The sequence below is a fragment of the Equus caballus genome, chromosome 8, assembly GCF_041296265.1.
Source record: "Equus caballus isolate H_3958 breed thoroughbred chromosome 8, TB-T2T, whole genome shotgun sequence".
Taxonomy (NCBI): domain Eukaryota; kingdom Metazoa; phylum Chordata; class Mammalia; order Perissodactyla; family Equidae; genus Equus; species Equus caballus.
This window is the reverse complement of record NC_091691.1, coordinates 9,728,643-9,754,925: the sequence shown is the minus strand read 5'-3', so window position 1 is coordinate 9,754,925 and position 26,283 is coordinate 9,728,643. Positions and strand designations below refer to the sequence as shown.

At 40.0% G+C, this 26,283-nt stretch overlaps 1 protein-coding gene and 2 long non-coding RNA genes across 4 annotated transcripts in view; 1 reads left to right on the top strand and 2 right to left on the bottom strand.

Moving 5' to 3' along the window:
* The window catches only part of PITPNB (phosphatidylinositol transfer protein beta), a 63,504-nt gene extending 57,336 nt beyond the window's left edge, over positions 1 to 6,168 (bottom strand). The window contains exons 1-2 of one of the 2 annotated variants that reach the window (XM_070219854.1): positions 6,013 to 6,168; positions 1,335 to 1,365 (exon numbers count right to left, since the gene is read on the bottom strand). In XM_070219854.1, coding sequence (XP_070075955.1) covers positions 1,335 to 1,365; positions 6,013 to 6,032 — 51 coding nt within the window. In that variant the 5' untranslated portion in view covers positions 6,033 to 6,168. The remainder of the gene's footprint in view (positions 1 to 1,334; positions 1,366 to 6,012) is intronic. The other variant, XM_070219855.1, reaches the window with a different exon arrangement.
* Positions 6,169 to 6,240: 72 nt separating this feature from the next.
* LOC111774821 (uncharacterized) overlaps positions 6,241 to 26,283 on the top strand; it is a 56,253-nt gene continuing 36,210 nt past the window's right edge. Inside the window, exons 1-2 of the long non-coding RNA XR_011420741.1 lie at positions 6,241 to 6,394; positions 25,192 to 25,276. This is a non-coding gene — a long non-coding RNA (uncharacterized lncRNA). The remainder of the gene's footprint in view (positions 6,395 to 25,191; positions 25,277 to 26,283) is intronic.
* The window catches only part of LOC138915157 (uncharacterized), a 35,191-nt gene continuing 21,860 nt past the window's right edge, over positions 12,953 to 26,283 (bottom strand). Inside the window, exon 2 of the long non-coding RNA XR_011420742.1 lies at positions 12,953 to 15,965. This is a non-coding gene — a long non-coding RNA (uncharacterized lncRNA). The remainder of the gene's footprint in view (positions 15,966 to 26,283) is intronic.

Genomic DNA, 26,283 nt, shown 5'->3' with positions numbered 1-26,283 from the left:
TTCTCATTTTTAAGAATAACTTAAATAGAGACAGGAGACATGTTTATTAAGTCTGAGTATAACAAAAAGCTGAGATTTTAGGTGACAATACCAAGACTCACAAAGATTTCAACAAGTTGATCCAACTAGCTGAAACCAAAAGAAAAAATTTAACAAAAACAAACGTCAGCTTCCACCTTTAAGTTCTAATGATCAATCGTACGAGTAAAGAACAGGGGCGCCTGGCTTGCCTCCAGTGTTTTAATACAGTGAAACCCAGGCACTACTGAGGTATATACAGCTGTGTCCAAGTCTACATTAAACAGTGTCAGCTACTCATTTTAGTTCCTGCATTTTATTTTTTTTCTGTCTTCTGTCAGCTGTCACTTCTTAGGTTATCAGTTTGTTTTGTCCCACTTCCAATTCACTGCTTCTAATCTACTGTCAGCCTCTAGGAAAACAGATAACTGAGCCAGTGCAAACCGTGAGCAAGTTACAGAAGGACCCAGACGGCTTCAGCGATTTTGCCACATACCTTGATTTCTCAGAAGCCTTCTCTGCTTTTATTCTCATTCTTGGCTATCCTACATATAGTTACAACTGTGGGCCGCCAAGTTCTGAATGGGTCATGTATTTCTGGACCATGTGCAGTTCAAAGGAGACAATCATCTCTCACAGTTACGTGCTGGGCAGCCCATGTCTCGAATACTGTTTTCAGTTGACAGCAACAACTATGACCTATGCAGCGGTGAGACCAGGCTAGAGCTGGCGAGGAGGTCTAGAGGTTATGTTCTATCAGGCCAAGGAACATGCTTGGAATGTTTAACCTTGTGACCTCACGCAGAGAAGACGGAAGAAAAGGGTTTGGGGGAGGCGAGAAAACTGTCAAAAGAAAACCTGAAGGGCTGCCATATGCAAGACAGAACAGGCTTATTTCCCAAAGCTCAAGTGGAAGGAACTGTAAACAACAGTCAAATAGTATAGGAAAGCAGATTTTGGTTTAAAGTAAAGACAAATGTTTAAAATATCCAACAGCAAAGTCGGCCGCTTCTCTAAGTAGCAAGTTCCATAACCTTAGAGTGCTCAAGTTGAGGCCAGAACCTCCTTTCTCTGGGATATTGCAGACACAATTCCTGCGCTGGACAGGAGGTTAAACCACAATCTGTAGACCCCCCCCCCCCCAAAACAAGTGTAACAGAAATTCATTTACAATTAATTATCTGTAACACACCATAATTATTTTGTCGCATAAACTGGAATGTAAAGGTAAATGAATATAATGAAAATATGACTTTAGACTAACATACCAAAATAAACTATACCAATAAAATAATACAGAAGCAAGCAAGACTTACCTCCTGAACAGAACATGGTAAAACAACACGGCTAGAAGACAAAAGAAAAAAGAATACATGTTACATATGAAAAAGTCGGCTTTAAAACACAGATCTCCACGTCTAAGGGAGTTTTTACTTTAAATCCAATGACAGCACAGTACGACGATGTCATTTATGAAAGAGGGTCTTTACAATGCCTACAGCTCTAAATAAGGGTTTTTAAACTGGGGAAATAAGACTACCATTCCTGGCTCTCAATGATCACTCACATTTAGCGCTGACTGTGCCAGGACCTTAAAAACGCAGTTCAGAGCTTCTGGTGAGGAGTGAAGGAACAAGAGAAAACTCATCACTGGAAATTGCAGGGTACAGAATGTATTATTTGTGGACTGTCTGGTCAGGTTGCCCTCATGACATTTTTAGTATGGTTTCATTCTCCATCTACATACTATGCAACCTCTCACAGAATGCAAGTCTTAAATCTCATGAATGAACGCTTCCAAAAATTTCCCCAATATCCAATTACTTCTCAATTTTATTAAAAGAAAAACGAGTGAAAGCTACTTTAGACTTAGTAAGAAAAAGACTTCACCATAGAAAATACCTTGAACCTCATAAATATAACCCCCTCCAGGGTAGACTCAGTTGGATTCACTACAAGGTTGCTATGTTTGATCTTGTCCAAGCAAGTTTGTTATCGGACATACAAAAGGACCTACATGGAAACATAATGCTCCTAAAGATGAATTCCAAAAAACAGTATTATAGCGAATTATTTTATATCAGAATATTGCAGTTTATCTGCAGATTTTTACAGGGAAATATCTTCACTTATTCCCACCGTACACTCTGGAAACCAAGGCCATCCCCAAATATCAATTGTCTCAACATAACAGCTAATGTCCAAGATAGCAACTTCTTTTTTTTTTGGGCCTGGTCCTTCTCAGGCTTTTCTCCCCTAATCATTAAGCTACCACAGCAGTGCCATTTAAAGTCTTGATTTAACTCTATTATAAGGAGAGAGACAAAGATCTCAGCAGTCACCTTGAATTTCATTTTACAGACCATTCCCGATAGTTTTCCTCATTCCAACTTCTCTTCAGCCGCACTTTCCACCTACTTCTCCCTCCCTCGTCTCCTCAAACATCTGTGTTTGAATACTCACATCACCTTAATCTCCAACACGTACGAAACATGCCTCCTGTTATTTCTTCCTCCTTGACTATTGTGGGGGGAGGATCACTTATCATTCTTTGTTTTTCAGAAAATGGTTATCTAAAGACAATAAACAGTCTCAAAGTCACAATGGTTACTAACTTTTATTCTCATCAAGAATAAACTTGTTGCAGGCCAGCCAGGTGGCATAGTGGTTAAGTTCGCACGTTCCACTTCGGCAGCCCAGGGTTCATGGATTTGGATCCTGGGCGTGGACCTACACGCTCATCAAGCCATGCTGCGGTGGCATCCCACACAGAAGAACTAGAAGGATTTACAACTATGATATACAACTATGTATTGGGGCTTTGGGGAGAAAAAAGGAAAAAAAAGAGGAAGACTGGCAACAGATGTTAGCTCAGGACTAATCTTCCTTACCAAAAAAAAAAAAAAAAAAGAATAAACTTGTTATACAAAGTGCTTATACCAAATCTTTTTAGCTGTCTCCTGAGGGTACACACCAACTTGCTTGCTGTCTCAGTAACAGAAAAGAGACCGAGGTAAAAGGAGTGCAGAGGTCAGAGGAAAGACTAAGATATAGATCAGAAGCATAACTACGGCTAACCTGAGGAAGTAATGTGCAGGTGTTTAAAAATGCTGAGAAGCAGGAGAGTGGGAAGAAGCCATCTTTTGGGAGACTGGGCAGATTTACAAAGGCCGAATCAAAATCATGGGCTGCAGAGGAAATGGAAGGAAGGAAGAGAGGAAAGAGTTAAAGATTTCCTTGAAGCTTCACAAAACCAAAGAACTACTGCTGAGTAATTTTAACTACTACTCACTAGCTGAAGAGCCTCCTTTTTATGTAACACTTTCAGGGGAAACTTATTCCACAAAACGAAAGCGACTGATGAAGACATTGTGAATGAATGATGAGTCAAGTAACTTCTTCAAGATTTACTTAATAAAAAGTAAAATAGAAAAGCAACAGACAAGCTTTGATTTTCCATTATTATTCTAAAAGTAGTATTCAACTTTTGAGCAATTTGAAAATTTTCAAACTTCCCTGTAATTCCTCACGAAAATCATTTTCCAAATGGAACTAGCAAGTAGTTCTTTAAAACCAGGACTTTACACTAACAGCAACTTCACCTATTGCTTAAGTAACAACTTGAAGGGAACTCTCCACCCCGAAAAGTCATTTCCAACCTTTCAATTCATGTCAAAAATTGATGGCATATTTTAGGACAACAAACATTTGCCAAAGCATTTTACAGTTTACCAACATCTTCACATGGGAATGACCTATTCATCGCTCCTAACCAAAAACAATTTTAGAAAGTTGACTTGCGAGTAGGAAGAATCATGTTTTTCATTCAACAACACTGGTACTCACAGTGTGCTAGACTAGATGCTGGGCTCAATACTGGGAATACTTAATATAAGAAACATCCTCTGCCTTCAAAAAGTCTAAGAGGAGAATAAGTCCAGGGGAGACATACATGAGGAGTGAACATCGAGAAATGTAATTTATAACTCCTTATCAAAAAAATTACACTTTGGGCACATTTCAACATCTGTTACCTCGGAGCATTTAAATTTTTATAATGAAGGTAATGATTTGCGAAAAGCATAGTGTAACTTCCCAACGGGGATCGCTTTCTATGAGTTAGCTTGATACTCCTCACATAACCGTCAAAGGGATCGACTGAACACTTAATTCACATTTTAGGAGGGAGGAAATAACTCTAGCAGAAGAGAAATGACTAAATCTGTGATCTAAAATCAGTTCTGCTAATGTGACTTGGGCCAAGTCAATGTCCTTCTGTCTTATTTCCTCCATTTGTCTTAATATCTGCCACCTCCCTATACTACAAAGATGTGAGAGCAATAAATGAGATAACAACTTGCATGATACAGTGAATAAACAACTTGGGAGAAAAGTTTTGTATAAATCCAAAGTTCAATACTATAAATAAGCCTGAAGTGAAAATGTGTCTTTTCTCAGGATCCCTGTCACAGATTAAAGTCGTAATTTTTCATTAATTTATTTAACAAATATTTACTGAGCACTTACTATGTGCCAGGGAACGTTCTCAGAGCAGGGGATACGGGAGTGAGCAAAACAGGCAAATTCACGGAGCTTACATGTAGTAACAGAATACATCCAGTAAAATAGAAAAATTAATACTGTGTTGCATGTTAGATGGTGATAACCACTTTGGAGAACAACAAATTCAGGAAAGCAAATACTAAATGGTAGGGGCTGCAATTAGGTCTTCAGAGAGATTCTCTAAGAAAAGTGACATTTAAGCAAAGGCCTGAAGGAAGAAAACGAGTTAGTGAGACGAGGGAAGAGCACCTTAGGCAGAGGGAATAGCAAGCAGAAAGGCCTTGACCTGAGCTTTTTTCTTGGAGTAGTGAAGGAATAGTAAGGATGCTTCGAATGGGCAAGGGAAGGGAGTAAATGAGCTCAGAGCAGTAAAGAAAATAGTAGTGTGAGATCTGAAGCTACTGTAAAGGCCTTGGCTTTTATTCTCGGTGAGACAGGGAGTCTTTGGAGAGTTTTAAGCAGAGAAGCCAGAGGAGTGACTTTTTAAAAAAACTCTGAGAACGAATCCTAAAAAATACAGTGTCTGGAGCTAGCTAAATTAAGCCAAAATTCTTAAGAATTTAAAATGAAAAGAGCATTTGAAAAAACAAAGAACGGACCATCCTCAAAATCCCTAGTGGCCCAAGGGATGCTGACGACACGAACCAGCTATGACAGCTGAATATTCATCGCCAATCAGATTCCCTGCGAAATTGCCAATCCTTGCTGGTGGGAAACGCCGCAACTTCTCAACAAAATCGCCCGGTCGATCGGAAGCGCCTGGAAACCCTTCCATCGAACAGACCACACACAGGCCAACTCGTCACCTCAACGCCGTGAAGTAGGTGGAGCCCAGAGTGTCACCCCATCTTAAAGACGTGGAAACTGAGACTCGGAGCAGAGAGATGGCCCTCCCGTGCGGTGAACTGAGCGGCCGGGTGGAGCGCAGGGTTTCCCGACTCCCGCAGGAACTTCGGGGCGCCTACGCTGTCCCCCGAGTGCCGACACCCGGGCTGCCTTCACCTGGCAAGCCCATCTCCCGCGATTTCAGGCGGGCTCCACCCCAGACGACAAATCACAGTCAGACTCCCCACGTCGCCCCCACCCTGGGGCCTGGGGGTGGGCCCAGTCTCAACCGGGGGTGGGAGATTGGGAAGAAGGCGGGTCCCAGCGGAAACTCCCGGCCGCGCCTTCCCGAGCCACGCGCTCAGGCCGGGACCAGCCGCCGCCGGCCCGGGGCAGGGGGCAGCAGGGTGACCAGTGCGAGGCCCTGGGGGGCTGGGGTGGGGCGGAGGGCGCGCGGCGGAAGGGCCTCGAGCGGGCAGGGGGCGCGCGCAGGGAGCGGCCGGTCCGGGTCCCGCTCCTTCTTAGGAATATCCCGCTACTTCTCCATCACTGCATCTCCCACCACCGCCGTCCCGGAGCCTCGTTCGCGCCCACCGACCCACTCACAATTCCTTAATCAGCACCATCTTCCCGGAACCCCCTCACAGCTGCCGCCGCTGCCGCCGCTACCACCACCACCGCCACCACCGCCGCCGCCGCTACCGCCTCTCACGGCGCCTGCGCGGCCCCGCCTCCCTGCCCCTGCGAGCCCCCACAGCGCCTGCGCGTCCACACCCTTCCGCCGCGACCCGTCGCGTCAGCGCGCGCGAGGGGCTAGCCCCGCCCCAGTTCCGCGCCCCACCCTGGGCGCACGAGGTCTTCAGAGCGGCTGCGCGGCTCTCCCGAGCGCGTACGGCTGCTACTGCGCCTGCGCGAACGCGCACGCCCTCCTAGGGCTGCTCCCTCCAGTCCAGCTCCTTTGGGACGTGCGTGCCGCCGGCGTCTTGTGGTGAGTGTTCCAGTCGGTTCCTTGGAAGTCGTTTTCCGGTGACCGGGACTGAAGTTTCTCGCCCTGCCTTTGAGAGGAGGCCCACCTTCCTGACGGACATCCCGTTTGTGAAGTCCGCGTGAGAGACTTGTGAGGGGCGTGGAAGCCGACGCCGCCGGTTCGGCGGGAGGACCTTCCCCGGGTCACGACCCGGGCGCCCTCCAGAGGCCTCGTGAGGGCCGCCGTCTGACCCTGATCGCCTGGCGGGGCCGGCAGCGGTGGCCGCCGAGTCCCCAACGCCACACGCCCCCTGTCCCGGCTCCACGGTCCTCTAGGGCCTGCGGCCCCACAGGAGGAGCGTCCTACGCTCGCGACGGAGTCCCGGGGGGAAGAGGGGCTCGGCCGTGAGACCCAGGAAGGGACCTCTTCGGGGCCGCCGTTCCAGGGAAGGTCCCACGCGACCCCGCCGCCCGTGCCTGGAAGCCGAGAGGTGGACCTTGGGATGGTCACTCGCTTCCTCCGTCCCGGGCTCTGGGGTCACTCGCTCCCTCTGTGGGGTCGCTCGCTCCCTCCGTGGGGTCACTCGGGTCGCTCGCTCCCTCTAAGCCAGGCACAGTTGTAGGCCATGGGGCAACACCTGGAAACAAGATGTGTTCCCTGCCCTCGCTTGGAAACAAAAGAGTGACAGTCTATGCATAAAGGAAGAGGGTCCGCAGGAGGCAGAGCCGCCCCGGGGAGGCCTCGGGGGGCGTGTTGGAGCGTCGCGCGGTGACTGGCGAAGATGGGGCGAGGCGCCCGGCTCCTCCTCCCGGGAGCTTGGACCTGGGGCCGGCTCCAGCGGACGGGGCACCTGGCGCGGCCAAGTGCTGTGCTGGGGGGTGAAGGCGCTTCATCTCGTTCACCCCGAAACGGCGTCGTGAGAGAGGTGTTTTCGCGGGCTTTAGAAAGGACAAAAAAAAAGGTTCAGAGGGCCACGTTTAGGGATTTGTGCAAAACTCGCTCAGCCGGCGTGTTTGCAGAACCGGGTTTCAAATCCAGATTTTAATAACTTCCAAATCTGGTCTTTCCACTCCACTGACTTTTTTCTGGATAAAAATAAATAAATAAGCTGAGGCATGTTCTCGGTTATGGAAAGGAGGAGATATGGTCAAAATCTAGAAGATGCTTAGAGACAGGTGTAGCGCAAATGCAGTTTGGAGTGCCAGACCCCCGTATCAATTAGGAGATGAAGGCCCGAGGTGGTAATAGGAACTGCCAAACTAATTAGTCCATTTTATGTCGTAGTTTCTCCCCAGATGCTATGCAGCCTGAAGTTACAAATAGCTTTAAAAGCATGGATAAATTGTGGTTGACATGCTTTATCAACCATCAAGAAAAATTAGGATGTTGTGGAACATTTCTGTAACTTCTGAAGTCTTCCCACAAGTGTTCACTGATTCCATTGTCTGCATAGCTCAGTTGCTGCTCATAGTATTCAAATGTGTGTAAAATAAATGAGACGGTGTGCTGGATGGTGCGTAACTGAACCAGAATATGCTGTGGACATTGTCTCCTTTTCCCATCTGAAGATTCATGTTAAAACACTCAACTGGAAAACACCCAGTTTGGATGTATTTATTGAGGGAAAGAAAACATACACAAAATTAGCTAGGTTGGTAGAATGTGACATCTGTATAACTAAACTAAATAATTGTACATTACATCTGCTTAAGAGAGAAAAATGTCCCAATTTTCCTGGGAATATCAAAGAGGACTAGGGAGTGGGAAAGCCATGAAGTATCACCTCAAAATGAGCGCAAAGGACATATAAAGGAAAAGACAATTACACATGAAAAAAATAAACTAATGGACTGTGTGACATTTTCTTGTTTTAAAACTAATGGTGTTGAATCTTGTGTACTTTTGCAAATGTGGGCATAAGATAGGATAGAACTTACTAGTAATTGTCTCTGGATGTAGAAAAAATTAAAACCTGATTTCTCGCGTTCCTTGAAATGACTTTCAACCCTTAACAAAGGTAACCTTCACACACTAGGTGTCCAACTGAATTTAATTCTTCAAGCCTCATGTAACCACCAGTCTCATTACTTCTCTTGTCTACAGTTCTGAAGCTAAGAGCTCATTCTAGTAAAAATGATGGTAGATTTTACTGAGGCAAACCAAAAGATTCTGAACGGTGTTTGGGACACTTATTTTATGCGTGTTGATAAAGAACAACTCTGGTCAAAGAAATTTCAACGGTCCTTCAAATATTACAATTGAATTTGGCCTGTTTATATTTTTTCCCCTAAAGCCGCTGTTCTTAACCTAGGATGCAAAGCCCTTTTGGTGAGTGCTCCCAGGGAATTTATGAACCACTGAAATTATATACATAATTTCATGTCTATGTACATTTTTCTGGGGACGAGGTCTGTAGCTTTCATTTGCTTACTCTGCATCTTGCCATCCTGTTTTCTGTAACATCTCATTCCAGAGTTACCAATTGAGACTATTTCTATGAAAACTAGAAATATTCCCAAAAATGCTTTAATTTTGTCAAACATGAGGGCATAGGTCATAATATTGTACCACCATGGAAGGGACAGGCTTGGGCTTTGTAGTAGACAGCCCTTGGCCTAAATCCTGGCTCTGCCACTTGCTGGCTGTGACCTTGAGTAAATTACTTAATCTCACAAACACAATTTATTCATTTATAAAAAGGAACTCCTGATATCCACAACATAGATTTGTTGTGAGGAGTAAAAGATATGAAGTATGCAAAGTGTCTATCTTACATGTTGCCTGGTGTGTGTAATAGATGTCCAATGAATGGGAATCATGTGGAAGGTTACACCTTTCAGAGAGCAGAACAGCAATTTGAATTAAGATATAGTTAAGTTCCTCTTCATCCCTAGTGGTAACTATCAATCACTATTCATCCTAATGCAAGAAGAATGCATGTATGTGTACGTACCATTCATATCTGTAACCAGATATAGCTGTAGTTTACCCTTTCACCTGCAGAGCATAATACAGATTTCTGTTCTTTTGTATCGTCATCAAATTTGGTATTGTCAGAATTTGTCATTTTTGGCACGTTATTGGTTTTAAAATGCTATCTCACGTATTCACTTTATTTTTCCCTGCAGGGTGAAGATCTTTCCATATTTACTGACCATGTTCTTATTTATTGCTCATTTTCCTATTGGTTTTGTTTTTTTTTCTTTTTGATTTGTGGAAGGTATATATAGCCATTTTGAATTTGAATTCTGTGTTGATTATGTGCACTTTATGTATTTTCTTTCCATCTGTGGATTGTTCTGTCACTTTGCTTACAGCAGGGCTTCTCAACCTCTGCAGTATTAACATTTTGGGTCAGATAATTCTTTATTGTGGAGACTGTTCTGTGCATTGTAGGATGTTTAGCAGCATCCCTGGCCTCTATCCACTAGATTCCGGTAGCACCCCTCCAATCAGGACCATCAGAAATGTCTCCAGGGGCTGGCCCTGTGGCCGAGTGGTTACGTTCATGTGCTCCGCTTCAGTAGCCCAGGGTTTCAGCAGTTCGGATCCTGGATGTGGACATGGCGCCGCTCATCAAGCCATGCTGAGGTGGCATCCCACATAGCACAACCAGAGGCACTCACAACTAGAATATACAACTATGTACCAGGGGGCTTTGGGGAGAAGAAGGAAAAACATGTCTTCAGCCATTGCCTGGTGTTCCCTGGGGAGAAAAATTGCTCCTGGTTGAGAACCACTGGTTTGTAGTGACTCTGTTGTGCAAAGTTATTTATCTTTAAGAAAATCTTATCTAACATTTTTTGAGTTTTTATTATATGCCAGGCCATAAGTGTTTCACGTGATTTAATGCTAACCCTAACCCATTTACTCATCACAGCACATATAAAGTAGGTACTATTATTATTTCTCTTTTGTAAAGGAGAAATCTTGTTTATGTCTTCTCATGTGCAGCTATTAATCAACTTTACTGAGCTATAATTTACATGCAATAAAATGCACCTATTTTAAGTATACAGTTTGAAGAGTTTTGTCAAATATATACTTCTGGGAATCATTACCACAGTCAAGATACATGACAGTTCCATTGCTGTAAAAGGTTTCCTTGTGCCACTTCCCTGTCAGTCCTCCAACACTCCCAGCCCGGCATGCATGGGACTGCTTTCTGTGCCTGTAAATTAGACCTGCCTTTTCTAGAGTTTCTTGTCGTTGAATCATATAACATGTATTTTTTTGTATCTGTCCTCTTTCACTCAGGATAATGTTTTTGAGATTCATTGATGTTGTGAGTAGTTCAGTCCTCTTCATTGCTGAGTGATGGCCCCTTATATCTATATGTTGGATTTTGTTTTATCCATTTACTTGTTGATGGACTTTTGAGTTCTCTCCAGTGTTTGGCCGTTAAAAATAAGTTACTGCGAATATTTGTGCAGAAGTCTTTCTGTAGATACATGTTTTCATTTCTCTTGGGAAATTTTCTCTTGGATTATAAGGCAAGTACATGTTTAACTCGAGGAGAAATTGCCAAGTGGATTTGCAAAGTGGTTGCACCATTTTACGTTCCCACCAGCAATGTATGAGAGTCCCGTTACTCCATGTGCCCGTCAACACATTTTAGCCATTCTAGTGGACATGTTGTGGGATCTTATTGTAGTTTGATTCACAGTCTCCTGAAGACTAATGCTGTTGAGCACTTTTTCATGTGCTTATTGGTTATTTGTACATCTTTTGTGAAGTATCAGTTCAAATCTTCTGCCCATTTTTAAATTGGTTTGTCTTTTTATTATTGAGTCATAATAGTTCTTTATATGTTCTAGTCCTTTCTCAGTTCTTTATATATACGAGTCCTTTCTCAGATGTATATGTTGCCAATATTTTCTCCCAGTCAGCAGCTTGCCTCTTCATTTTCTTGATGGTATGTCTCAAACAGCAATTTTAAATTCTGAGCAAGTCTTAAGTTACCAGTTTTTTTTCCTTTATGATTCATGCTTTTTGTGTCCTACCTAAGAAATCTTTACCTACCCCAAAGTCACAAAGATTTTGTTTTACTGTGTTTCCTTCTAGAAATTTTAAAGTTTTGCCTTTTATGTTTAGGTCTGAGATCCATTTCAATTAAGTTTTCTTTCCTCATTTTTTTCTCTTTTGGTAAAATACACCTAAAGTTTACCATGTTAACCATTTTTAAGTGTACAGTTCAGTAGTATTAAATGTATTCATAATGTTGTGTACCCATCTCCATAGCTCTTTTCATCTCATAAAAAAACTGAAATTTTGTACCCATTAAACAGTAACTCCACTGATGCCTTTCCCAAGCCAGGCCCTGGCAGCCACCATGCTTCTATCCTGATGGCCATCCTAATGGGTGTGAGGTACTAGCTCATCGTAATTTTGATTTGCATTTCCCTGATCAACGATGTGAGCATCTTTTCGTGTGCCTATTGGCCGTTTGTCTATCTTCTTTGGAGAAATATCTATTCAAGTGCTTTGCCCATTTTCAAACTGGGTATTTTTTTTGTTATGGTTGAGTTTTGGGAGTTTTCTGTATATTCTTGATGCTAATCCCTTATCAGATACACAATTTGCAAATATTTTCTCTCATTCTGTGGGTTGCATTCTTATAACAGTTGATAAATCTTTTGTTGATACTGTCTTTTGATGCCCAAATTTTTTATTTTTCAAGAAGTCCAATTTATTTTTTCTTTTATTGCCTATGCCTTTGGTGCTGTATCTGAGAAATAGTTGTTAAATCCAAGGCTATGAAGCTCTCATCCTGTGTTTTCTTCTAAGAGTTTATAGTTTTAACTCGTGCATTTAGGTCTTTGATCCATTTTGAGTTAATTGTTGTATCTGGTGTTGGATAGGGTCCAACTTCATCCTTTTGCTTGTGGATATGTGGTTTTTCCAGCACCATTTGTTGAGAAGACTGTCCTTTCCCCATTGAATGGTCTTGGCACCCTTGTTGAAAATCATTTGACCATATATGAAAGGGTTTATTTCTGGGCTTTCTGTTCTGTTCCATTCATCTCTCTGGCTGTGTTTATGCCAGTACCACACTCTTTTGATTACCTTAGATTTCTAGTAAGTTTTGAAATCAGGAAATGTGAGTCCTCCAGCTTTGTTCTTCTTTTTCAAGATAGTTTTGGCTATTCAGGATCCCTTGAGATTCCATACAAATTTTAGGATGAGTTTTTCTATTTCTGCAAAAAAGTCATTGAGATTTTGGTAGGGATTGTATTGAATCTGTAGATCACTTTGGGCCGCTTCATTTTTGTAGGTGCATGATAATTCCATTGTATAGTGCACTATAATTTATTAATTTGTCTCCTATTGGTAGCCAATAGGGATGTATCTAGTAGTTTGCTGTTACAAGAGTCCTGCAATAAATAGCCTTTTGTATTTCACATATGTGTAAGTCTAACTGTAAGATAAATTCCTGAAAGTGGAATTGTTAAGTCAAAGGGTGTGTGCATTTATAATTTTTACAGATTTTGCCTAATTGTTTTCCCTAAAGACTGTACCGTTTTACGCTCCCGCCGGCAATGAGTGAGAGTACCCATTTCCCCGAACTATTCCAACATGTTTTCAAACTTTTTAAAAAAGAACTGTTTATTGTAAAATATAATACAGATGCAAAAAAGTTACATAAAACAAATTAATTACTATAGGGAGAACTACACTTGTTATCTCCACCAGGTCAAGAAATACAACTCTGCCAGTCTCCCCATAAGTTCTTCATATACCCTGTTCAGTCACAGCTCTCTCTCCCCCAAAAGTAACTGCCTTCTTGACTGTTATAGGAATCACTTCCTTGCCTTTCTTTATAGTTTCGATCACCCTAGTATGCATCCCCCCAAACTATGGGGTTTAGTGTTTGCTTCTTTTTATCTACGTGTAATCCTATCTTTTTTCCTCATGCAATTTGTTGAGGAAATTGGGTTGTTTGATCTGTAGAATTTTCCACACTCTGGATTTTGCTGCTTTTAGATCTTCAGGGTTGGTCAGGTTCAGTGGCAGTATTTTTGGCAAACTTACTTCATAGGTGGTAATGTGCTAATGTGCTCTTTCATCAGGAGACACATTTTCTATTCTCTTTTTTTTTTGAGGAAGGTTAGCCCTGAGCTAACTGCTGCCAATCCTCCTCTTTCTGCTGAGGAAGACTGGCCCTGAGCTAACATCCGTGCCTATCTTCCTCTACTTTATATGTGGGATGCCTACCACAGCATGGCGTGCCAGGCGGTGCCACGTCCGCATCTGGGATCTGAACCAGTGAACCCCAGGCCACCGTAGTGGAATGTGCACACTTAACCACAGCCCCTCTATTGTCTCTTTTTGCAGTCAAAGCAGCCATTACTGCTAAAAGCCTAGATCTGTTAAGTTATTGGGAATTGCAAAATGGCGACATTCTTATTGAGTCATTCTTGATTAATTGGCGGGAATACTTCTATACATATAGTACAGTTTATATAGGAAAGGCAGAATAAAACTTTGATTTTTGTTCCCCCCCCTTTTTTAAATCAGTTTTCAAAATGAGAATTAGTTTCCTGTCATCCTCTAACAGTGATCAATTGCTATGTTTTAGTGTCAATTTAAACAAATTTGAAGAACTGGTTTCTATTTCATTTACTATTCTTATCATTATTGCTCAGACCGTTTTACCTTTGGCCAGTCCAGCTTCTTCAGCTCATCTCTTGAGTCCTTTTGATGTGTTCCTATTAGTGTTTGATAATTTCCTTGTATCTGGTGTGACAAGATCTAGTGTGAAAAGACTGATCTTGTACATTTTCTGCTGTCCCAGACTGAAATCTGTCATTTTGCCAGGAAACCTTAGTTTCTTTTAGTGGCAAATAGTATTTCCGAAGCACAATCTTGTGCTAGGTATGTCATGGCTAATGGGTTGGGCATTGTTTTTAGGCCTTTTTGGTAGCTAGAGCTAAAAAAATTTTGTACAAATATATGGATAATGCATAAATATATGTCATTTAAATATGACATGAACACAATATAATTATATTTTGTAACTGAAATTTACATATCATCTCAATATGTAGTTTAACATTTTGTTTTAAATAGGTATTATGTATAAATAATAGAATTTCCAAGCGTACAAATTATAAATTGTACAAATATAAAAATAGCTTTTTTTATCCATCCATCCACTGATGGGCACTTGGGTTGCTTCCAAGTCTTGGCTGTTGTGAATAATGCTGCAATGAACATAGGAGTGCATATATCTTTTTGAATTAGTGTTTTTATGTTCTTTGGATAAATACCCAGAAGTGGAATAGCTGGATCATATGGTATTTCTATTTTTAATTTTTTTTTAAGATTTTATTTTTCCTTTTTCTCCCCAAAGCCCCCCAGTACATAGTTGTGTGTTTTTAGTTGTGGGTCACGGTTGCAGCATGTGGGATGCCACCTCAGCATGGCCTGATGAGTGGTGCCATGTCGGTGCCCAGGATCCGAACTGATGAAACCCTGGGCCGCCGAAGTGGAGTGTGTGAACTTAATCACTCAACCATGGGGCCAGCCCCTATTTTTAATTTTTTGAGGACTCTGCATACTGCTTTCCCTAGTGGCTGCACCAGTTTGCATTCCCACCAGCAGTGTATGAGGGCTCAGTGGATGAATGGATAAAAGAAGATGTGAGATACATAGATAAATCCACACACACCCACCCACCATGGAATACTACTCAGCCATAAAAAAGGTGAAATCGTGCCATTTGCAACCATGTGTGTGGACTTTGAGAGTATTATGCTAAGTGGAATAAGTCAGAGAAGGATAAACAGTGTATAATTTCACTCACGTGGCGGAGAAACAGACAAGGAGAACAGATTGGTGGTTACCACAGGGGAAAGGTGGTAGGAGAGCAAAAGGGGTAAAGGAGCACATATGTATGGTGACAGATGCAAACTAGACTTTTGGTGGTGAACACGGTGCAGGCTATACAGAAGCCGAAATATAATTATGTACACCTGAAACTTACACAACGTTATAAACAAATGTAACCTCAATAAAATAATTAGAAACCAATAAATAATAAAAATAGCTTTTTTAAAAGGTAAAGTACCTCATGAATTTATGCTCATTTATCCTAACTCAAATCCAGGACTATGGAGTTTTCACTTAGTCTCTTTTATATTTTTATCTCCTCTCCTCAACACTGAAAATCCTGGTTCCCACTAGAAAACTACTATCTTATATTTCTCTTCTCTATCCTGCTTGCAGTTCCCTTACACGAAATTCTATAAATTTTCTATTTCATTATTTTTATGATTTAAAGGAATCAGAATTTTTGTTGCTAAATTATTTGATTAAAGTGTGTATTTTAAAACATACTGACTTAAAAATCCTAGAATTTTAAGAGCTTTAAAGGGCCTTGGAAATAGCTGCTTCAGGTTTTCCCAACTTAGAAGAGAGATGCCACTTAGTCACCTGGGGAATCTCAGCGAGCTGGGATGAAGGCAGGGAGGCCAGTTGTAATGTTTTACGTGCACGCGTTCATTTGCTTTCTCATTCTTCCGTTCAGGAAACATTTATTGAGGCCCTCACGTATACGAGATGCTGATGATACTTAGTGACAGGCAGACATCTGTGAAAAAGAATTCAGATCATTCAATATTTTACTGAAGAAAATGTTTATTATTGTTGAAATAGATGTTGAATTTTCCCCATTTCATACCTTATGGCAGAATGTGGCTTAAGAAGAAAACTGGTGGTATCGTGAGATTCAGGTAGTAGTTTACAGAGAAGGGCAAATGATGCTTAAAATAGTAGCTCAAGAAGTTTAATTTTATGTCTGCAGAGCTGTGCTGTGTTGAAGAACCACTATCATCTTGTGAATATTTGGTTAAGGCTGGGTCTCTAACTAGATCTGAGTGAGGCAACTACCACTACTGTACTCAAAGACCATATAATTTTCGTTGTGTGCAAATGTCTTTTAAAGACTTTGATGATCATCCACATATATGCATGTGTTGCTGGCTTCCCCTCTGAACCATTTCTGTTAATTGCAGCATGTTATAATATAAAGAATATTGGCTTTGGAGCCAGGAAAACTCTAGCCATACTACTTATAGTATCTGAGTCCTATCTGTGAAATAGTAATAATATATAATTTAAGAGTTTCATAAAATTAAGTGGAAGACTTTTTTAAAGCATATAACATATAGTAGATGCTATACAAAGACTGGTTTTCTACTCATTGTCTTAGGCTCCATATCTGCAGAGATGTTCTTAATTACTCCCACTTCCTCTGTCCTCTAACTAGGATTTTCTTTCTTAAGTTGTTCACATCTTTTTCTTTTTCTTGTTTTTTTTTGAGGAAGATTAGCCCTGAGCTAACTGCTGCCAATCCTCCTCTTTATCCTGAGGAAGACTGGCCCTGAGCTAATATCCATGCCCATCTTCCTCTACTTTATATGTGGGATGCCTACCACAGCATGGCTTGCCCAGCGGTGCCATGTCCGCACCCGGGATCCAAACTGGCGAACCCCGGGCCGCCGAAGCGGAACGTGCGCACTTAACCATTGCGCCACTGGGCCGGCCCCTAACATCTTTTTCTTTTCTGTTTACATAGATATACTCTAATTCATTTCACTCTAATCCTTAATCTTATGATAGGACTGTTGTCATAGTATCTATTGCAGTAGTATAGACAAGTATTCGTTCTATTCTTACATTTAAGAATTTCTTGTAAAATACTTCTGACATATGAACTGTAATGAACATCTGTGTGCCTACCAGCTAATAAAACATTGCCAGTAAAGCTGAAGCCCCCATATGTACCTATATGATTCATCTCCGTCTCTCCTATTTCATGCCTCCTCCCTGAAGATTATTATAGATTAAGCTATCAGTGTATTATCTCAAAAATAATACACTTCTCTATCCAGAAGTTATAAAGTTATTCTATGTTCTAAAAGTTTTAAAGTTTCACATTTTACATTGGGTCTTTAGTCTACCTGGACCTAGTTTTTGTATACGGTATGAGGTGTAGGGATCCAGTGGGTTTTTTCCCCATGTAGATAACAAATGATCTTAGCATCATTTATGTAACTCTTTCCTCTAACGTATATGCTAACTCTGACATATATCAAACTCTTTTCTAGGTCCTCTATATGTTTGACATTTTTTTAAAGGTCTTATTCTTTTTTTTTAATTGAATAAATTTGACATGTAACATTGTATAAGTTTAAGGTGTACAATATGTTACTTTGACACATTTATATAATATTGCTAATGTAGCAATATTGATCACATTGCATAATTATAGTGCAATGTTATTGTCTATATTCATTATACTGTGTGTTAGATCTCTATGGCTTATTTACTACTCGTTACAAGTTTATATCCTTACACACCATGGCTCTTATTGCCCCCCCCCAGCCCCTCCCCCAGTAACTACCATTTTACTCTCTGTTATTTTTTTCTTCTCCCCAAAGCCCCCCAGTTCATAGTTGTATATTCTAGTTGTGAGTTACTCTCTGTTTTTTAAAGGTTTAACTTTTTTAGATTACACATACATATAAGTGACATCATACAGTAGTTGTCTTACTCTGTCTGACTTATCTTGCTTGGCATAGCGTGCTCAAGGTCCGTCTATGTTGTTGCAAATGGGAGAATATCTTCCTTTCTCATGCCTAAATAATATTCTAGTATTTATATGTACCGTATTGTTTTAATCCATTTGTTCGTTGATGGACATTTGGGTTGTTTCCATATCTTGGCTATTGTGAATAAAGCTGCAATAAACATGGGAGTGCATATATATATCTCATCAAAATCCTGTTTTCATTTCCTTTGGGTATACACCCAGAAGCAGAATTGCTAGATCATATGGTAGATCTATTTTTAAGTTTTTCAGGAACCTCCATATAATTTTCTATGGTGGCTGCACCAATTCACATTCCCACCAACATGTATAAGGGTTCCCCTTTCACCACATCCTTGCCAGCACCTGTTTTCTCCTTGATGACAGCCATTCTGACAAGGTGTGAGGTGATAGCTCATTGTGGTTTTGATTTGCGCTTCCCAGATGATGAGTGGTGTTGAACATCTTTTCATGTGTCTGTTGGCCATTTTGATGCCCTGTTTGGAGAAATGTATGTTTAGTTATTCAGCCCATATTTAAAATTGGATTGTTTGGTTTTTTGTTATTTACTTGACTGAGTTCTTTATATATCTTGAATATTAACCCCTTTGTCTGATATATGCTTTGCAGAAATTTTCTCTCATTCTGTGCGTTGTCTTTTTGTTGTGTAATTATTTCTTTTGCTGTGCTGAAGCTCTTGAGTTTGATGCAGTCCCATTTGTTGATGTTTTCTTTTGTTTTTGCTTTTGGTGTTATGCCCAAAAAATTATTGCCAAGACCAATATTGATAAACTTCTCTACATTTTCTTGTAGGAGTTTTATGGTATCAGGTCTTGTGTTTAAGTCTTTGATCTATTTTGAGTTAATTTTTGTGAGTGGTGTGAGATAGGCGTCCAATTTCATTGTTCTGTGTGTGTTTCTCCAGTTTTCCCAGCACCATTTGTTGAAGAGACTGTCCTTTCCCAATTGGAAATTCCCATTGCGTATTGACTCCCTTGTTGAATATTAGTTGACCATATATGCTGGAGTTTAATTCTGGGCTCTCTATTCTGTTCCATTAGTTGATGTGTCTGTTTTTGTGCCAGTTCCATACTGTTTTTATTGCTATGGCTTTGTGGTATAGTTTGAAACCTGGAAGGATGATATCTCCGGCTTTGTTCTTTTGCTCAGGATTGTTTTGGTTATTCGGGGTCTTTTGGTTCCACACAAATTTTAGAATTGTTTCTTCTATTTCTGTGAAGAATACCTTTGGTATTTTAATGGGGATTGCATTTAATCTGTAGATGGCTTTGGGTAGTATGGCCATTTTAACAATATTAATTCTTCCAATCTGTGAACATAGAATGTCTTTCCATTTGTTTGTATCTTCTTCAACTTCTTTCAGCAAAGTTTTGTAGTTTAGGGCCGGTCCTGGTGGCCTAGGGGTTAAGTTTGGCGGCTCTGATTCAGCAGCCCAGGTTCGGTTCCCAGGTATGGACCTACACCTCTTATCTGTTAGTGGCCCTGCTGTGGTGGTGGCTCACATACGAAAAAGGAGGAAGATTGGCAGTGGATGTTAGCTCAGGTCGAATATTCCTCAGGAAAAAAAAGAGTTTTGTAGTTTTCATTGTACAGATCTTTCACTTCCTTGGTTAAATTTATTCCTAAGTATTTTATTGTTCTTGATGCTCTTGTGAATGGGATGGTTTTATTTCTTTTTTGTATGCTTCAACATTAGTGTAAAGGAATGCAGTTGATTCCTGTATGTTGATTTTGTATCCTACCACTTTACTGAAATCATTGATTAATTCGAACAGTTTTTTTGACTGATTCTTTGGGATTTTCTAAATATAGGATCATATCGGCAAATAACAGCAATTTTACTTCTTCCTTTCTGATTTGGATGCCTCTTCATTCTTTGTCTTTCCTAATTGCTCTAGCCAGGACTTCCAGTACTATGTTGAACGGAGTAGTGAAAGTGGGCGTTCTTGCCTTGTACCTAATCTTAGAGGAAACGCTTTCGATTTCTGTCTATTGAGTGTGATGTTAGCTGTGAGTTTGTCGTATGTGACCCGTATTATGTTTAGGTATGTTCCTTCTATACCCAGTCTGTTCAGGATTTTTATTATGAAATGATGTTCTATTTTGTCAAATACTTTTTCTGCATCTATTGAGATGATCATGTGGTTTTCATCTTTCATTTTATTGATGTGATGTATTACATTTGTTGATTTGCATATGTTGAACCATTGTTGCATCCCAGGTATAAATCTGACTTGGTCATGGTGCGTAATTCTTTTAAAGTGTTCTTGAATTTGGTTTGCTAATATTTTGTTGAGAATTTTTGCATCTATATTCAGGGATATTGACCTGTAGTTTTCTTTCCTTGTGATATCCCTGTCTGGTTTGGTATCAAAGTAATGCTGGCCTCATAGAATAAGTTTGGAAGTGTTCCCTCCTCTTTGGTATTTTGGAAGAGTTTGAGGAGGATTGGTGTTAATTCTTTAAATGTTTAGTGGAATTCTCCAGTGAAGCCATCTGGTCCTGGAAATTTCTGTTTGGAGAGTTTTTTGATTACTCATTCAATCTCTTTACTTGTTACTGGTCTGTTCAGATTTTCTATTTCTTCCTGATTGTCTTGGTTAGGTTGTGTGTTTCTAGAAATGTATCCATTTCTTCCAGGTTATGTAATTTGTTGGCATATAATTATTCATAGTAGTCTCTTAGGATTGTGTGTATTTCTATAATATCAGTTGTAATGTCTCCCCTTTCATTTCTAATTTTGAGTGTAAAGGTCATATTCTTGAAAAATCTGTTTTCTCCAGTTTTTGGACTATTAGGCCAAGTTTGTTTATTACAGTGTTCAAATCTTCTAACTCCTTAGTGATTTGTGTATGTGTGTGTGTGTGTGTGTGTGTGATCCAACACTTACTGAATGAGATGTGTTAAAATTTCCCAATATAGTGATTGATGTATTTTTTTCTCCTTGTAGTTCTTTCAATTTTTTGCCATATACTTTTGAGGTTATGTTACTAGGTGCATAAAAAGTAGAACTTTTACATCTTTCAGGTGAATTGATACTCTTATTATATGTAATGTCCCTGTAGCAATGCTTTTACCTTTTATCTGACATTCATATAGCTGTACCAAGTTACTTTGGGTTAGTATTCTCCTGGGGTATCTTTCTCTTCGTCTTTTTGAACTCATTGATTATTACAAAAGCAATTTTATCATATGCAGAATTGGAAGAGTATAATGAATTCCCATGTGTTCACCTACCTTTCACAATTAATCAATTTGGCATTCTTGTTTCATCTACTCTTTCTCCCCAATTTATTTCTTTTGGGGGATATTTTAAAGCAAATGCAAGACATCATATAATTTCTCCTATAAATGCTATTGTTTTCCATCCCCTGGCTTTCAATCTTAGCTTATGTTTAAGTGTGGCTTTTGTTAACAGATTATAGCCAGATTCTTTGTTTAACGTTCATATTCTGATTTTTTTTTTTTTGGCTGAAGATTAGCCCTGAGCTAACATCTGCCTCCATTCCTCCTCTTTTTGTTGAGGAAGATCGGCCCTGAGCTAACATCTGTGTCCGTCCTCCTCTACTTTATACGTAGGATGCCTGCCACAACATGGCTTGACAAGTGGTGTGTAGGTCCGCCCCCGGGATCCTAACTGGCCAACCCTGTGCTGCCAAATTTGCCAACTTCACCGCTGTGCCACTGGGCTGGCCCCCAGTCTGATTTTTTGTGTATCCTGATACTCTGTTAACTGGTGCATTTGTCCATTTCATTTGTTACAGATTTATTTCAGCAATTTTAGGTTCATCTCATTGCTTGTATTCCTTTTATTCCCCCTTGTCATCTTTTGGTCTAACTTAGAACAAGAGTTTGAACAATATACTGGATTTTATTTTGGTTCCATTCCATTTTTCTCTTACAAATCAAACATTTTTGAACCTGTTTTTTACAATCGATATTTATTTGGGTTTGCTCAAATATTTATCACTATATTTGCTCATCATTCCCTTTTGCATCTCAGCCCTTCCATCTTGGATAATCTTACTTTTGCTGAAATTCACCTTCTAAAATTTACCTTAATGAGGGTCTGTTGGTGGTAAATTATGATTTTTTTTGTCTGAAAATGTCTATATTTTGTCTCCATTCTTAAAAAATACTTTATAAAATTCCAGGCTGAGATTTGTCTTTTCTTGGCGTGTTTGAGATACCATTGGCCTGTCTCTAGCTCTCATTGTCAGGGTGAAGAAGTTAGTCATCTAATTTCTGGTCCTTTGTAGGAGATACATCTTTTCTTTCTAGGAAAGGAAAGCTTTTATTAAAATATAACATGCATACAGAAAAGTGCAAAAAAGTCATAAGTATATTGCTTGGTGAATTGTTGATAATAAGAACACATAACCTCCCCTAGATAAAGAAAGAGTGTAGAGCACTCCCAGAACCCCAGAAGTCCCCTCGTAGCCCCTCAGTATTTGCCATCCGGGGGAAGCACTCTCATCTCATGTCGTGATAGATCAGCTTTTCATGAGTTTGAACTTGTACATAAATGGAATAATGAGCATTCTTTTGTGTCTGGCTGCTTTAGCTCAGCACTATGTGAGATTCATCCACGACTGCTTGTTCATTTTCATTACTGTAGAATATTTCCTGATAGGAATATGCACTATTTAGCCATTTTATTGTTAATAGTCATTTGAGTTATTTCTAGTTTTTGACTTTTACAAATAGTGACCCTAGTCTTTTAGTGACTTTTGTACTAATTTCTATTGTATATATACTTAGATGTGGAATTGCTTGTAGTAAGAAACTGGCAAGTAGATTTCAAAAGTAGTTGTGTTATCTTATGCTTCCACCACAAATACATGAGAGTTCTGCTTACTGCTCAAACTCATCAACTCTGGTGTTCTCAGTCTTAACATTATCCACCCACCACAATGGTTAAAATTATCTCCTTGTGGCTTTAATTTGGATTTCTCTGATGACTTATGTGTTTGCTGGCCATTCATACATCTTCATTTGCAAAGTATCTGTTCAAATCTTTTACCCATTTTTTAAAATTGAGATATAATTGACATATAATGTTACATTAATTTCAAGTGTAAAACATAATGATTCCATATTTGTGTATATTGCAAAATGATCAACACAATAAGTCTATTTAACATTGATCACCATAGTTTCCAGATTTTTTTCTTGTAACGAGAACTTTTAAGATCTACTGTCTTAGCAACTTTCAAATATGCAATACAGTATTATTACTGTAGTCATCGTGCTGTACATTACATCCCCATAACTTATTTTATAACTGGAAGTTTTTACGTTTTGACCCCCTGCACCCATTTCACTCACCACCCCCGCCCTCTGGCAACCACCAATCTGTTCTCTGTGTCTATGAGCTTGTTTGCTTTTTTTAGATTCCACATACAAGTGAGATCATACAGTGTTTGTCTTTCTCTTTCTGACTTATTTCACTTAGCATAACGCCCTTGAGGTCCATCCATGTTATTGCAAACAGCAAGATTTCCTTCTTTTTTATGGCCAAATAATATCCCATTGTGTAGCTATACCACATTTTCTTTATCCATTCATCCATCGTTGGACACTTAAGTCGCTTCCATGTCTTAGATGTTATACACAATGCTGCAGTGAATATAGAGGTGCAGATACCTTTTTGAGTTACTGTTTTCATTTTCTTTGGATGAACACCCAGAAGTGGAATTGCTGGATGTTGTGGTAGTTCTATTTTTAGTTTTTCGAGGAATCTCTGTACTGTTTTCCACAGTGGCTGCCCCAGTTTGCAGTCTCACCAACAGTGCACACGTGTTCCCTTTTCTCCCCATCCTCTCCAACACTTGTTGTTTCTTGTCTTTTTGATAATAGTCATGCTAACAGGTGTGACGTGATATCTCGGTGTGGTTTTGATTTGCATTTCCCTGATGATTGGGGATGGTGAACACCTTTCCATGTACCTGTTGGCCATCTGTATGTCGTCTTTGGGAAAATGTCTGCTCTGATCTCTGCCCATTGTTTAATTGGATTTTTTTTACTATTGAGTTGTATGAGTTCTTTATGTATTTTGGATATTAACCCCTTATCAGATATATGATTTGCAGGTATTTTCTCCCATTCTGTAGATTGCATTTTCATTTTGTTAATGGTTTCCTTTGTCACGCGGAAGCTTTTTAGTTTGATGTAGTCCGACTTGTTTATTTTTGCTTTTGATGTCAAATCCAAAAAATCATTGCCAAGACTGATGTCAAAGAGCTTACTACCGATGTTTTCTTCTAGGAGTTTTATGGTTTCAGGCCTTACTCTCAAGTCTTCAATCCATTATTTTACCCATTCTTTTTTTTTTAAAAATTTATTTTTTCATTTCGGCTTTATTGACCTATAATTGACAAATGAAATTGTAAGATATTTAAAGCGTACATTGTGATGATCTGATATACATACATATTGTGAAAGGATTCTTCCCAGTTAGTTAATTAACTCATCCATCACTCCATCACCTCACATATTTATCTTTTTTTTTGGGTGAGAACATTTAAGTTCTATTCTCTTAGCAAATTTCATTCATACAATACAATCTTACCAACTACAGTCACCCTGTTTTCCGTTGGATCCTCAGACCTTGTTCATCTTGTAGCTGAAAGTTCACAGGCTTTTTGTGATGGTTAAACCCAATACTCCATGTGAATGTGTTCACTTAGCGCAGAGTGTTTGTTCAAAGCAAAAAATAAATGAAAACTTCAAGTGGGTTCAGAATGGCTGGTGTGGGGGGAGGTAAGGTCTGTGAGGTCACGAAGGAGCACTGACACCACTATTTGCCAACCACGGGATGGAAGGTTCTGGAGGCCACAGCCCACTCTGGGCTGTCGTGTAGAAACCTTGCTTCCCTTGGGTGCCCACCCCTTCCCACATCCCTACCTGCTCTTTCCCTGGAAAGGAGGAAGTGGGTGAAGCGTTGTGGCTTCTTCCTTCCTTCCCCTCTACTGGGAGTGAGCCAGGTATGGTCAGGGAAGCTGAGCGAAGAGAAGTTGACTGAAGGCTCTTTATGTCTTTGTTCTTTTTTGAGTCACCAAAATGGCATACTTCTTGTTTTGTTTAAAGATGTTGTCAGATCTCGAAAGAAGTACACAGGCATATTGGGTAAACGATCCAGTGTAATCTGGCTTCTAAAATGATCTTTGTTGCATTCTGAAAGATTTTCTTGGTTCCGGATTAGATCGATGGAACCTGAGTTCGAGCCCTGGTCAACTCTGCCATTTCCTGTCCAGACTGATCCCTGGGACCAAGTATTGGAGAAAAAGGCAAGTCTGCAATTTACTAAAGCTGTGGACATCACTTAACAGGTTGGAATTACCCTCTTTTATGTATCTATTTCTTTGCATAGATATTTCCAAAACTTTCGTCAGAGTTAGGTTAGTATCATTGTTACATTTATTCCTTAAAATTTCCTTTTATTGTTTCTTATTACAAAAATAACACATGTTCCTTGAACATTTAGAAAAGGTAGATAAATAAAAAGAAGGAAACAAAGATTACCGGTTGTCCAGCACACTTTAAATTTTGAGGTATATTTTTCCAGCATTTAAAAAATGTCTTATCTGATGAAAATGGGGGTCACACTTTTTTTTTTTTATTAATGTTATGATAGATTACAACCTTGTGAGATTTCAGTTGTACATTTTTGTTAGTCATGTTGTGGGTACACCACTTCCCGCTCTGTGCCCTCCCCCCACCCCCCCTTTTCCCTGGTAACCACCGATCAGATCTCCTTATCAAAATACTAATTTCCACCTATGAGTGGAGTCATATAGAGTTCGTCTTTCTGTGACTGGCTTATTTCGCTTAACATGATACCCTCGAGGTCCATCCACGTTGTTGTGAATGGGCCAATTTTGTCTTTTTTTATGGCTGAGTAGTATTCCATTGTGTATATATACCACATCTTCTTTATCCAATCATCAGTTTCTGGGCATGTAGGCTGGTTCCACGTCTTGGCTATTGTAAATAATGCTGCGATGAACATAGGGGTGCAATGGACTCTTGAGATTTCTGATATCAGGTTCTTAGGATAGATACCCAGTAATGGGATGGCTGGGTCATAGGGTATTTCTATTTTTAACTTTTTGAGAAATCTCCATACTGTTTTCCATAGTGGCTGTACCAGTTTGCATTCCCACCAACAGTGTATGAGGGTTCCTTTTTCTCCACAACCTCTCCAACATTTGTCACTCTTGGTTTTGGATGTTTTTGCTAATCTAACGGGTGTAAGGTGATATCTTAGTGTAGCTTTGATTTGCATTTCCCTGAT